Source organism: Doryrhamphus excisus, chromosome 10 (assembly GCF_030265055.1).
Source record: "Doryrhamphus excisus isolate RoL2022-K1 chromosome 10, RoL_Dexc_1.0, whole genome shotgun sequence".
NCBI lineage: Eukaryota > Metazoa > Chordata > Actinopteri > Syngnathiformes > Syngnathidae > Doryrhamphus > Doryrhamphus excisus.
Window position 1 is genome coordinate 17,365,980 of NC_080475.1, and position 15,283 is coordinate 17,381,262.

The 15,283-nt window shown below is 43.4% G+C and overlaps 1 protein-coding gene across 4 annotated transcripts in view; it reads right to left on the minus strand.

Annotated features, from left to right (window-relative positions):
- The window catches only part of clstn1 (calsyntenin 1), a 20,665-nt gene extending 7,788 nt beyond the window's left edge, over positions 1–12,877 (minus strand). For 2 of the 4 annotated variants that reach the window (XM_058083453.1, XM_058083451.1), the window contains exons 1-7: positions 12,598–12,876; positions 6,403–6,525; positions 2,128–2,323; positions 1,840–2,048; positions 1,124–1,273; positions 716–901; positions 407–655 (exon numbers count right to left, since the gene is read on the minus strand). In XM_058083453.1, coding sequence (XP_057939436.1) covers positions 407–655; positions 716–901; positions 1,124–1,273; positions 1,840–2,048; positions 2,128–2,323; positions 6,403–6,525; positions 12,598–12,679 — 1,195 coding nt within the window. In that variant the 5' untranslated portion in view covers positions 12,680–12,876. Of the gene's footprint in view, positions 1–406; positions 656–715; positions 902–1,123; positions 1,274–1,839; positions 2,049–2,127; positions 2,324–4,073; positions 4,104–6,402; positions 6,526–12,597 lie in introns of all 4 variants that reach the window. The other 2 variants (XM_058083450.1, XM_058083452.1) reach the window with 2 other exon arrangements.
- Between the last annotated feature and the right edge of the window lie 2,406 nt (positions 12,878–15,283).

Sequence of the window (15,283 nt, forward strand, 5' to 3'; positions counted from 1 at the left end):
GCTCAATCGTGGCACAAAATCATTAGAAACACTGAACCCCCCGCCCCCAAAATAAGCTTGTTTATTTTTGGACAGGGGGAGTTTTATATTGTCATATCGTGATACATCCCAAAAATATCATGATACATGTGAAGGTCCATATCCAACCCTGGTAAGAGGGAACGGGTCAAAGTGAAATTCCATGTGTGAGCACTAGCATGGTTTAAGAGACGGATATGCAAACATCAACACCAAGGCAGCAGAAAGACTGTATTTGATCATTCGTGGTTTGACAGGTTCAGTACCTGACAGCTACTATTAGGTCTTTACTTCTACAAAGACATATTGACATCATGATGCTATCATTGTAAAAGTCGCAATGGGTGAAAGAATATCACTACGATTACCTTCCTTGGTATGCCGTTACCTGTCTTGTCAGAGTTGCAAAGGATGGTCTCCTTCTCATGGGCCCCGGGGCCATGTCTCATCCACACAGAGATGGTGAAGGGCTCCTTCAGGCTGGTGCTCACCAAGCCATCGGGAACCTTGACAGCCTGGGTGCCGTTGAACTCAAACACCTGGTCGCTGTCGTGGCCGTTGTCAGTGGGTAGTCCTACCGTCCAGTTGGCGGAGCTGCTGGGTGCTGGCAGGAGCTCCACAGTGCCAGAGCTGGCTCCTAGAAGCAAGATTTGATACTTGACAGTGAAGCTACACAAAAAGACAAGACATTCCTTACCACACAGCTTGTGCAGGGACTTTTCAGAGTAAGTGTCACGGTCGCAGCCCTTTCCGATGTGACTGGTTTCCAGGTCGACCGTGGCTCTGATGGATGTGATTGGCTCATCACAGGTTTCCAGGTGCAAGCTGGGGAACAGAGCCAGGCTGCCTGTTCCAGGCTCATATTCAATCCTCTTATTGAATCCTGAGTGCAAGAAATGAGGGGGGGAGTGTGACAAATGTGTCCTTCACCAGAGCACTGATAAGAGGCGGGTAGTCAATACCAGGCTTGTCAATTGCAATTATGCCAACAGGCACTTCACTACATGGAAAGATGTCTTAGAGCTGCTCTGATTTAAGCTGTCTGACCATCGTCATTTTGGTGAGACTCACATCAACTGCAATGGTTAGAGGAGAGTGTTGCTACCTTGCCAGCTTGGTTTGCAGGTAGGCTTGACGCTGATCTTGACCAGAACGTCCTCAGAGGCTCGGTTCTTCCCACAATCGTAAGCAGTCACGGTCAGCTTATACATGTGCTCTTTGCCATAATTCAGTTTCACTGTGTTCTTGATGAAGCCTGAAGACAATAAAGAGAGGAAAGTCTGGTTGTGAGTTGCTGTTTGTTTAATATCAAAGCTGAAGTACAATAAAATGAGTCATCTGGGAAGGCATATCAGATAAGAAAAGCTCCATGGCTCCCATACCATAAACATAAGGGGAGGTGTCCACATTTTCAGTTTGGCGCAGTGACAATTTCGTGACAAAACGCCACAGTTGTGCGCCACAGTTGGCCTAGAAGCTCGCCAGCTCTGACCTGGTCTATTCTCTGCGCAATATGACCCCCTAAATAAATGGCTTGCCCCCCCCCCGAATCAACATTTTACAAGTTAAAACTCCAGAAAAAGCACAAGACAGCTCCACTCACGCCTCCCTACCTCCCCTCTCCTCAGTAAACATCTAATCACTGTTAGTATGCAAACGAGCCAACAGAGACAGTGCCCCATAGACACTTAATAATTAACAACTAAAAACAAAGATGAATACTAAGCTGGTTGTTAAAGTCTGGCTGTAGGATATATATTTTTTTACTGTTCATGTTTTCTCAGGGAGGAGATACCGCCAATATACCATCATCGTCCTTACCATCTTTGTCGATGGTGAAGGGCACATCTGGGGTCACAATGTCATAGTTGCAGATCTGACTGAACTGGAAAGAGCAGTCAGCATCCACAGCCTCCACCTTCAGGATGCTGTCATACTTCTTGCCCTCGATGACAGTGGCTTTGTAGGACTTTGCTTTGAACACCGGCGAATATTCGTTGAGGTCGTTCACCTGGATGTGCACAGTGGCCCTGATAGAGGAAAAACCAGTTAGTCCAGTAGTATTTTGGTGCATTAGGGTTTGTTGAAACGTTGAATACTCGAACTCACTTGTGTGATTTCTTCATGTTGGCACCATCAGGTCCTTCTCCGCAGTCGTATGCTTGGATCGTGAAGGTGTGTTCCTTCTGCAGCTCGCAGTCCAGCTTGTCCTTGGCCCGGATGATCCCCTCGCCAGTGGACTTGTCCAGAACCACGGCCTCAAAGGGGACATTCTGTCCATGGATCCTGAATCCGCAAATCTCACCTGAACAAAAAATGTGGTTGTTCTTATTAACTGTAAAACAGGATGATAGATATTTTCTAAAAATCTAAGTATTCGCAGCAAGATCAACAAATGAATGCCAAACAAAAGAAATAACACAAGCCACAGGTTTTTCAGAGTTTTAGGGTGGGTGGTGTCTGTGGAGGAAGCCCAAAAGCACTTACATAGTAGGGTGAGCATTTTGGGGGGACTTGGGAGTGGGTATGGGATATTTAGCATCATACACAGTAAGGTCTTTTCCGAGCCATTGAAAACACTGCATTCATCATGCAAGCAGAAACCAAAAAAAGATGTGAACAGGCATCTCACAAAAGTCTACAGGAGGAAACCAAATCCTAAAACCAGAACATTAGAAAGCAGGACTGACAGTGGCTGCCATTTGTTGCTGTACTGAGTTACACCATATTTTGGTGAGGAAAATATAACATAAGCCATACCTTAAAAGTGCTGTCTGCCTCGGTTAGGGATTGCATGGAGGCACTAACTTTTGAACGTGATGAACCCGACCTCTTCCTGCTCTTCCACTGCGGGCCGCGTCCCACGTAACACCGGCGTTACTGATGCTTGTTGTCAGCTGATGATGGCAGTTTGGCCTAGTTTATCTACTATCGTTAGCTATCATGATGTGTAGTCTATCGTAACATACAATGATTAACCTCTCTGAGATTGCTTTGCGTATGTGCACGTGACTTACACATGCACGTGTATACGAGACAGCGGTGAGTGTAGCCGTGAACGCCAATGAGAATGAAAATGTTTACACAGTTGGCATTAGCACTGTGAGAAATCTAGACATGTATTTCTATGTATCTGTTCCATTGGTAGCATCTGCTAGCCGGTAGTGTTCTTGTATTCGTCTGGTACAAGTGTACTTTGGGGCCGAAGAGGGACAGCACCTTTAATTGTATTAACAATACAGTCAGCCAGTACAAATTCACTCCCGACTGAAGAAAACTAAAGTGTCAGCACACTGCTCACTGCCTTTAAAAATGTTTTAAAAACAAAGAAACCCCTTTCTTCTTGACTAATTTTGCCTCTCAGCCAAACCACTGCGGTTCCAAATGAAATAACAGAAAATAAATAAATCTGCACGTTATTAAAGCAAAAGGTACTGGATGAGAACTGGGGTTAGAAATATCAACTTGCTTGACATCCATATCAAATGACAACTGCAGCCATGCTAATGGTAGATATTAGCGGTGGAGGATCAACTTAAAAAAGATGCAACGGCAGGAGAGAGTTTGCATTGGTTAACAATCTCAGCAGCTTTCATTTCAAGAGTTAACAATCAGAAAGGTGACAAAGAGGCACCAATAACCCAACTATGCCCCTGATCAGGCTCATCATTTTAGATTTCTTTGAATACAATTGAGTGAATAGGGTCAGAGAAATCTACTTTATTATGAAATGATTCAGTTTTCCATTTTGACGTGCCTGCTTAAAATAAGCAGCTTTCTGTTGCCTGGTGATAGCTGAAAAACTGTTAGGGTCTGCAAACCGCAATGGATGTCTCGTGCACTGATATTTCTAAGAGCAGTAAGCCCCACATCACATCGATCATCCAGCTCTTGGAACTCCAAATTATTGTATGGTGAAGGGGGAAACGCAAAAGCAGAGAAAACCAAATGGGTAGGTTACTGAGCATTGTCTGTGTGAAAGTGCAGATGCCGTATTGTGTTAGTGGGTTAATAGTAACAATAAGCACAAAGCAGAAGAAAGAGTCCAAGATCACCTTCTTCAGTGAGGGTCACCTCAAAACTCTCTACAGGGAGGGGAGAGAAGATAAACCCAGGTCAGTTGAAGAAGAGTTAGAAGAAAACAGGAGGACAGGAGGAAAAATATACTGCATGTCGACACCATGTTCTCACAAGTCATTTGTCAGGATGATAGGGTGTGTAAAACCAACGCTCTAACATGTAAGTGAACGCGAGAACATCCCTACCGTACACCATAGCCCCACAAATGGTGACATGGACGCTGTGCTGTCACTAATCACATAATTTGCCACCTATTGGAACGTTGTACATTTTGGAGGTGAGAGTGGAACAATTTGGATTGCAGCTATATTTTCTTCAATAATATTGCTAAAATGCATTGATACAGCTAAAAGCCTCCTCCCAAATGAACGGCTTACTACAAATAGATAAAAGATCATTGTTTGACATGAATTACTGTTTTTACCCCCCAGCACTACACAGTCTACAAAAAACAGTGAGTTTAGTTGAACTGTGTTCTACTATTTCATACGGCTGGCCGATTTGGACCAAACACTCATATCCCGATATATCTAGGTTGAATATCGATATACGATATATATCCCGATATTTTTCCACAAAGTGAGTTTTGACACAATTAAATCCTGATCGCTATGTTTACACCAATGTCCAGCGGTTGAAGTTTTTTTTGTTAATCCTCCTGGAATGATGGCAAGCTCTCAATTCACTTGCTTTTGCAGCCCCAGGGGGGTGGTGGACGTTACCATAGGTACTGTACGTATTGTGTACTGTTCTCTGATTGGCTTATCACTGCCAGGGTAGTATTATGTCCCTGTGTCAGCGGGTGATGCGCCAACACTCAATCAAGCTAATTGCTCGCTGAGCAATAACAACAACATTTTTACAGATTTTACAGAACTCTGAGTATAGGCGCCTTGTTGATTTTTGAGAAATTTAAAAGGCATTTGCGGAAAATACGGTTTAACATTACACAAGAATGTGTTAGAATGTTGACTAGAAAAAGACATTCATGGCTGCCCAGGAGCAGTCATGCAGTCCCAGTTGGGGGCCTCAGTGTTCGCCTCAGCTCTAATGAGCAAGTCACACAAAGCACCTCAACTCACTGTTCACACAGACAGTCAGCCGTTAACTCTTCAGTCTTGGGCCAACATACTGTCAAAACATTTCACAATTTCCCCATCTTAAATGTTCCCATTCAAATTACAAAAAAGTCATAACACTCCACTCCCCCACCTGTCAGGTTTGCATAAACTATTTGAGTTCCATTCACCTCGACTCAAGTCATCCTGCAGACAGACGAACACACCTAATACACAACAATGGCTGATTTTAGCTAGCATAGACAAACATCCCATTTCACTACCTTGGTGGGTCCTCATTCATGTTTTACACTGATCTGACTCGTACGCCAGTGACTGGGCGACGATGGCCTTTACAGTGAACCATATTTGTTGGCACCGATGGACTACGTGGAAGGGGGCTGGCACGCCATGCCCGGTCATGCCTATTGCCACGTGAAGCCAGACTGCTGGCTTTGTCCACAGGGAGACACTACAGGGACATGGCAGCTATTCGAATCAAAAGGGGAGGCCCAGCTGGGACGAGTGCAGTTATTGAATTCTACAATGAAGTCCACAATGAAGGACCATATACTGTACAGTGGACTTTCAAAGGTCCACATATGACTGTTTGTGTGAAGCCCCCATCTGGAGCGTTAAGGCAGTCAAGTCTCTCTACTGTGTATGTCAAGGTCAAGTACTCTGTATGAGAGTGCAAATGTTTAGAATGTTTATTCTCCTTGGAAACTATGTGCTTATTTGTTCAACATAAACAGGCGTTGCCGAAGGCCATTGCAGTCCAACTGACTTTGTAAATAAATCACATTAGGAAGCTCCCACAGGCACGTGGATCTCACTTGCTAATTCATGAGAGGTAATCTGAGATAAATATGGGTTGGATCATGCGGTGCTAGAGCAGAGTGGGGAAAGAGCAGCAGATGAAAGATCCCAACACTCGTGATGTAAAACTGTGGGAAATTATTTCCAGAATTATTCCCTGCGGCTTTGAATGTGGTCCCAATGTCATTAAATCCCCTCTGAGCCATTGTGAACTTGGACAATAAAACACACCAACTTGGGGGGTGGGCATAAACATGAAAGGGTATTTTGATGTATGAATATCAAAAAGGGCCATACGGTCAGCAGCTGTATTACAGTGTGACTGCCATACAGATCTCAACATCTCAGACACACGTCTTCTATAGGAGGGAAGGCCTGATAAAATGAAGAAAACCAGCAGCAGTATTCAAATATCGTTCCTGCTCACCTGCATAGCGAAGAGGAGCATCCTTGTCCAGTGCAATTAGAGGTGGGTCCAGCAGCACTTTGTCATCATTCTCTGTCACGATGCCGTGGTAGGTGGTCTCGATCCATGGCTTGTGCTTGTTGACTGTGACAAAGACAAAAAGGATAGCATTAGCATCTGTTACAAACACTGTAAAAGCCCTTAAACACAATTAAAACCTCTATTATGCACTAACATGCCAATTTAATGATGCAGGGTTGTGAGGAGAGCTTCATCACTTCACTACTTCTCTTTCTTGGATGCTGCAGTAGATGCTGCAAAGGATGTCCAGTTCATTGGAATACAAAACCCTACTTCTGACAGGCATGGTAGTTGTTTTGTGTCCAGTTCCGGTCAGTGGGAGGAACAGTGGGCGGTTCCAGGGAGCCGCGTGCCCAAGGCAACCAGTGCTGTTGTTGCTAGCGGCTGCAGAAAAAGCTGCAGTGAGTGGCACCTAACGGCACACATGACAGGGGCGGCGCACCACCCTTACATCCAATATTGGAGAGGAGAAGGTGGAGGGTGTTGTCACTATGCCACTGATCTGCAAAAGTGACACTAACCTGGGCTGACAGCACAAAAGGGCTGACTGTCAGGGAGAGAAACTCAGGACACACTGGTATACACCATTTTATTTTGGGATACTGTTATAATGTTGTTTGTTGTGCTATTTTGGGCTGAAGAATACAATCACTACCATCACCGCTTTTTGCATGCAGGACCTATTTATAAAGTTGCTTTACACACACACATCATTTTGGTGTAAATGATGTTTTCTGTATTTTAAATAGTCATGCTGAGGCTGCTGTCAATATATATAAATATATATAAATCACCAATTCAACAGAGAAACAATGATGGCATGTAGCTAAACACGTACTGCCATACCTATTTAATTGCAGCATAATATTCAAGTCTATTTTTGGTTATGTAATAACTCAGCTGGTTGGCTGCGATCAATAGACATTACATAAAACATCAAACAGTGGAAACGGTCACACTGTAGCATTGCTTTTGATAGCAGGAAAATCTACAAAAATATTAAATATATAAATACATTTTTCTGTCAAAAATAATGTGTTAACAGCAGTAACTAAAGAATAATTAGCGTAATTAGTGCATGCACACCGTTATCTTATTACTTATTTATTTTCTATGATTATAAAAGATCCACTATGGCGACTCCGTAATCACGAAAAATCCAAAAGAAACAAACATTTATTACAATTATTATTACCAGGGAAAGCACACCTAGGCACAGTCTTATGCTCTCTTATGACTTATTCTCATCTGAACACAGTGTCGTTCCAACACCATCCAGCGTTTTGGAAGCTGTGGCGGTGGGCTGCATAGGAGGCATAGGAGACAATTTTCTAGTAGACGGAAGAAGAATATGAACATTTGCCACCATAAAAATATGATAATTTGACATTGTTTTAAGTGATCTTGCAAAGGCAGCCTTTTGCATGGACAAGCTGCTGTCTTTAGCAGTAGTTTCAGAATGATTAAACCCAATAGACTGACTAAGTCCCCTTTGGATCATATTGGGACCTGAAGGGAAGCGGATGTCTTTAGGCAGATTGTGTAGACAGACAGACAATCTGCTTTAGCTTCTGGAGAGTCCTAGTTACTATTAGCCAGGGAACATACTATTGACCATTCATTGGCAATTGTTTTCACAAAATAGTTTTTTGTAAAGGAGAGGCTTAGAATTTAGGAAAAGGAATTACATTGGGGCCTTAAAATGTGCAGAATGTTCCAGGAGTCAAAATATTCATATATTGGGATGGCTTATCGTCAAAGCTGACTTCTGGTCAAGTGACGGTGACGAGGCGCTGGTGGGTGTCCTGGTGTAAAGTATTAACTACAGTTGCTGTGTCACTGCAACGTCACCGTAGGGCTGCGGTCCTCCACAGTCTCTGATGGAGGGCAAGGCTCGCATCCTCACACACACAGCAGTGACAAAGCAAGTCATGTTATGCACCGTACAAATGAAGCTCCTATAACCATAGGTCAAGAATACATACGGCACAGAATGTTATTTTAAGCCTACTTGCTGTGTTGAAGATGAATGACAGCCGGTTGCACAAAGAAGGGCTGACATTTTTGGCTTCCTCTTTTTACTTTATCTCAGTACAACACTGACTTGTCAAGAATGTTATTTCACTGACAAAGTCCACTGAGACAAGAGCTGGTTTACACAGCCACATCCTTATTTGCAATGCAAGTTTTCAACTCAGGTTTACTCAGCAAACTAGCGAGATAATAATACCACCTAATATTGAACGACAATGACAACATTCCGATGTGTTTACATATTTGATGTTGAAGACGAGAGACAAAAGTGTCAACTTGTACATCTAGTGATATGATTACAAGATAAAAATGAGATGCTGCTCACTTGAGGATCAATGATCCAGTGAAACCCCAAGATGTAAATAATTCATAAGCAAAGACTCAACCACACAAATAATGATTAGAACTTTTCAAACCCATTTTCCTTTCTCCGAGACCTGTGATTAGCATGGCACAAAACATTCTCCTCGTGTCTTCTGGCTTGTTGGAGTGTTTCACACAGGGTGGTCTCGGAGCCACAAACACATTTTGTTGAAGGAACATGGACTTCATGTGGCTGTACGTGCCAAAGCAGAGACCGAGGATGAGGCGTCTGCAGCCTGCACTCTTCGAAAACGACAGAAGGCTTTCTGTAAGAGAGCATCCACTCTGTGAAATAAGGTTGTTGCTAAAAGGAGGACCAGTCAGTTGTGAGTAAAACGTGCAATAGTTCGCTGATGAGTGGTTGAACCTGCTCTATGTTAGGAAAATTACAATGACCATATTTTCTGAACTATAAGTACACGTCGTACCAGCCCAAAATGCACAATGAAGAGAATAGAACTATATGTAAGACACACTAATGAGTCAAGGGAAGCCTCAGACACAGACGGACAATGTCCCTTACGGTTGTCTGTCTCCTTTTGAGGAGACCTAAAGAGTTTGACCTAATAACCACGATCAAATACTTGCTGTGAGAACCACACAGCCACAATAGCTTCTGCTAATCCTGAGACCCAAAAGCACATAGCCCAGTCTCCCTCCAACACTTAGAGAGCATCACACGTGTCCGGCCACTGCATAACTCTCGCTAATGCCGTGGACTAAAGCAACGCCAGACTGCTCACATGTTTCTGGCTACCCACGAGGGGAGCCTGAGGAATACTCGCGCAGCGGTCCAGATTGCAGCATCATGACTGCGGCAGGCTGTCTTTATCGGATAAAGCCTGGCACCCTCTGAGAGCGTGTTGTGTAATGATGGTGCAGGCAAGAGTCATCTCTGTGTCGCATGGCAGCGAACAGCTCTGTTTCATTGATTCAACTTACATCTATTCCATTTGGCTGGCCACATGCTCAGTCAAGGTGAAGCCACTGTTGGAAATGTGTTATCTCGCCGTGTTGTGATTTAAAACACCTACCAAACTTCTTTTCTCTGCGGATTGATACACATACTCATGCTAGCTCTGTCTCTCCTTGGGATGGCTGTGTCTTCCAGCACAAGACATGTGCTCCAGGTAAACAACACTGACAGCAAACCAGCATCTTGTTGAGTCTTAATATCCAAATGGAAAGCTAGGTATCCACTCTTCCGTCTGTGAATGACGCTGAGACTACCAATTAGTGAGGTGTTGTGTTATGTAGCTAGTATCAATGCGCAGAGAAAATAAGTTTCTGTAGTGTTTTAATCAACAAAATACATCCAGATACTGCAACTATGACATGTTATCATCAGTGTATGTGTTAATGCATGATCACAGCATGGATATATAACCATACCACGTTGGTAGAGGTTTATTTTTAGAGGGCTTCATAGTAGAAATAGGTATATCCCAATGACAGCATTGTAAGCTAGCTGAAATTAACTAATTTTCTGCTGTTATTATACACAGAAAAGGGGAAGAAATATGTTTTTATGAAATATATTTTGAAATATATTTTATGAAATAGGAAATTATGTTTCACATAAAGGCTGGGAATGATGGGGAAAATTTCCCCCAAAAGTGTAGTTCGCCTTTAATTTCGCAAGAGTATTTTTAACATTATAAATGGAATGTCAAGCACTTTTGTCCATCTCCATCTATCTATCTTTTCGGCCCTTCATTGTCTTCTTTGGCGTGTGTCCTCACTTCCTCTTTAGGAGCTAATATCGGTTGGGAAATTAGCTCATTTACTTTTGTCAGCAACACAAAATGTTCGGCAAATTAAGTGGGCCAACTTCTAAAAAAGTAAATAAGGGACACCTTGTTGGCAGGGCCGACCGTACTTTTATCTGGTCGCACATGCACGAATAGATGAAAAATGTACTTTGGATGTGTGATTTTTTAGTTTAAATGCAACCATTTAGTTGCAGTCTGGACTGCCCCGCAGGATCACCTTCGTTTGACTGCCAGGCAACATTTGTTTTTCCTTCCGTGTAATTCCAACCTCCTGATAGAGGGTACACCCACTGCGAGAGTTCCTGAGCAGTAAGGGGGTTGGTGCAGTCTGGATGCAGAGCCTTGGAGGCAACTCAATAGCGTCTCTGTGCAAGTGGCATAAAAAGGCCAGTGAGAGTGAAGAGGTGAAACTTAGGGAGAAGTTCAACCTGTGAGATTTTGTTTTGTTGTCCTTTGGGAACGGATAAATAAGAAAAATCAGGTTCCACTGTACATTTAAATCAACAAAAGCCCTCACATAAGCCGGGTCATCTGTTGGAAACATACTATTCACAAGTCAATGATCCATTCAATGTCAAGGCACCAATAAGAGGCAAGCCCACTTTGGCTCAACTATTTTCAGAGCCTGACTCTTTAGGATCACTGGGGCGATTTCCCCCAAAGACGCAAGTCAACAGCTCCTCCAGCAATTATCTCATGTACACATTCTTGAAGGTCTTGAGCCGTGGATCTTTGAACAGAAGTCACATTGTGAGGCGCCATGTAGAAATCCGGACCCACAAGTCTGGCCCTAAATTAGTCGATTATCGATATGTATATCAATGTAATAGTCCTTTTGTCTTTTAATTTACGCATTTTTAAAACAGGCAAAATACAACAGGTTACACTGCAGACCGTAACGTTTTCAGCCATGGCGGAGAACGTTAAAACAGACCATTTTCGTTTGTGTAGCATTAGTTACTGTAGTGTTGTAGCATTGTAACCTTTTCCCACCAGTCAGTGGACCTATAGACACACAACCATTCCCACCCACATTCATACCTATGGACAATTTGGAGGGGCCAATTAACCTAGCATGTTTTTGGAATGGGGGAGGAAAACCCACGCACATGCGTGCAAACTCCCCACAGAGATGCCCACTCAGTGTTCTTCGGCATAATCTTCTATGTCGGTTGTGTTTATTGGGATTTGTGGGGTGTGCTGGAGCCTATTCCAACTGGCCGTGGCGGGGTGAGAGGTGCACTGCCTGCAGTTAATGCAGTTAATACACATCACTATAACGCACCCCCGAGTTAAATAATGCTCTGTCAGCGATTATCGTGACAACAAAGACCACAACGAAGTAATCTCCATTGATCATGCTAAAAATCCAAGGATGGATGATCCGCATTGCGTAGCCTGATATTGTAGTGAGGCCTAATGACAACACTAAATAAGAAGGCTTTTAGTTCAGACCCAAAATAAGCACCTAATCCGACCACACATTAGTCTATGTACGGGTGTACTGAATGGGTAATAACTGATACGTTGAAATAAGCGAGCTCATTATTTATTTAAAGCCGCAAAAAGACGACGTGATGCAGTCGAACACTAAAAATAGACCGATAACAGATGACAGAAACGGTTCGCTTTGAGGCTTTTGTTCAAATTAAAACGCCATACTTATCCTCGAGATGTTTTAAAAGACAACACAACACAGAAGCGTTGGCTTTTGTGCGGAAATAAAGCTCGAATGTGTGTTTTGATGAAGCATCGCGGCGTGCACTTGCTGCGGCTCAGGCATCTGACCAGCTCTGGAACAGGTTCCTCAACACAACACGCATCCCTCCTGTGGTAACCTTCACCGGCACACTGGGAACCCGGCAACTCGCTGGGAGGAATACCATTTCCATCCACAAAGCATGAAACCTGGCCGACATGTTCCCACACAGCAAACATCGCGGTGTATAAATCCCAGATTAGTTACCTTTAGCCGCATCCAGCACACACACCAGCGCCAGGACCAGTCCGACGGTGGATGTAAAGAGTTTATTCCTTCGGATTCGCATCCCGACTTCGAGCTCAATCACGGCAAACTTTTAACCGACACACCCTTATTGCTGCCGTCGTTCTTCTCTTGAAGGTTTAATAAGAAAAAGAACAAGCGGTGGATGAATCCACGGTGTTCAGCTCTAAGATGGCCGTCGTCGCCACCAGGGCTCTGCTATCCCTTCAATCACCGCTCCTCCAGCAGGGTTGCCTCTGCTGCGTTCAAAGGCTGTGGGAAACTACCGCAGCACAAAGTTTGACTGCTTTAGACTGCGTTTAAGGGGAGGGAATAACAATATTTACTGAAAAGGGATTATTTAAGATTACGTTTTGAAAACGTATGGATATCCCGTACTTATTCATTAATAAATAATTATTTATTACTTTTATTTTGAAATCAGCAATTTATCTCCATTTTCTGAATACGCTATCTATCTACATATTATACTAATGTGGATTAATAAGTTAACTAATAACCAATGTTATTCTTCCTTAGTGTTAGCTGCATGTGAGGCACATACTGTATTTTTCTGACGTGGCTAGTTCTCCAGCAGTCTTGTATTATCTGTTTTTAATTGATGGGAGCGCATTAATTACCATAAAAGAGTGTAAAAGGAGGACCACCTGTACTGCTATTGAGTGAATAAAGGTATGAGACGTGCATAACAGTGGTAACACGTCCCCAGACAGTGGAAGAATACACATCAGAAGTAATAGTGAATGTGCTGCTTTGCAAATATAACATCCTTAGTTTAGATTCAACTTGCAACCCAGGTGGTGATAAAATGGGAGCCAAACGGAGTGCCTGAAGGCAACACGAGTCCATGACTGTCCAGTGACGTCAGCACTGTTATTGTGGGAGAGCATGCAGCTCATTCAGCTGAGACAGTATAGTAAGCTCTGGGGTGCAGATAGGAGACCAACAAATGTCTTTGACTGTGTGTGTGGGGGGGGGGTTGCCCATATGTGACTAGCTATTGAGCTTATTGTCATTGAGCTTTAACTTCTTTTGTGGCCTTGGAGACTTACTTTAGACAGTGCTCTTTTTATTTTGTTACTATAATTAATACTGCATTAGTCCTATAGGCTACATGTCATTTCTAGACTTGATAGATTACTATTATTTGTAAGCTTAAAGGGGAACTTTTCCACTTTTCTAACCTATAAATGTAGTTAGAATGTTGTATTCTTGTGATGCCAAGGTTTCAGATCATGACATTTGGAAGTGAGGCCTGAAAGAAGTTTGGGATGGCTTGGGAACGCTCGGTTGTGGTAAAGCTGTCCCTTTGTGATGTCACAGAGGGGCGGACTTCCTTATATGACCGTGTCTGTAAGCCAGATAAGCTCTTTTACTTCCCCTAAGCTCTCCTTCTCTGTTTACGTTGCTAGCAAAGGCTTGTGTGGGAAAGCCACATTTGTTTCCAATTTCTAAAGACACCACCGTCAGGCACAAGGAGTTCCTGGAGTTCCTGATACACTAGCAGCAAAATAATTTATAAGAATTTATAGGTTTATAGGTCATAATAGGTCTCCTTGAAACCCCCGTATCCACACACCAAATAAATGAGAAGCGCCGCTGCGATCTAATCAACACTCTCAGACACAGTGGCGCCTCTGAGGAGGAAAAGATGCTAAACAATCAGACTTGTGAGCACTGAATAGCACTAATGCAAATTACATTCATGCATATGTGATTTATATTCAAAAGTGCACATGATAATATACTGAGGCCAGTCATGGGAACTCAGCAGTCCCAGACTGCTAGACAAATAACTAGGAATGGACATATTAGTGTGCTGCCACAATGAAGTGGCAGGCGTATATAGAGACCAATTGTGGCCATCAGGGCAAAGCTGAGAACACAATTGTGTGTTTGTCTCCACTTTGGCAAGACATGAAGTGGCCAGGGCGAAGTGGACACATGCCTCTACCCCTCCCTCGCAGATGTCCAACAGGAACGGCCATGAACAGAGTGGCCATTATCATCCCTATGGGGGCACAATGGGCCGAGGCAGCAGGAGGGCTCGGAGGATAGGTGTGAGTCATCAGAGAATGATCAGAAAGGTGCGACTTCCTTCTGAACCATCGCAGAGCCCGTTTGTGTGTGTGCTTCTGAAAGCAGCTTCATTGTTTTGTGTTTTTTTTCCAGATGAAAGAGTTCATTTGCAAAGTAGACAATAGGACAAGAGCAACCCTTCTTTTCTTTAGACATCACAGGAGATCCAGTTTTGAAGGTTGAGTCGCATAGTACGCTATTGCCTTATATACACCATCCACACGGAGAAATGATGAACAATGCATCAGATGCATAGCGTCAAAATAGTGGAGGACAGACCAGGAGGCAGGCCAGTCTACCAGGAGAGGTAGCTGTGCTACTGACTGACTTGCCCCTTCCCCAGAACAATCCAATCCAAATGAGCACCTCTGGGACATCATGCATCGTCACATCCATGACACCAAACACTTTGTCCCCACATTCTGAATTTATACAGAAAAAAGTTGCTTCTTGAGGATGATAAAGCAGGAAACCCCATAGTTTGACCTCACAAGTTGGATTGGTGTGACATTTCTCATACAGCTCAACATTCTCTACAAGGACCCGCTGTAACTTCAGGGTGTTTGGC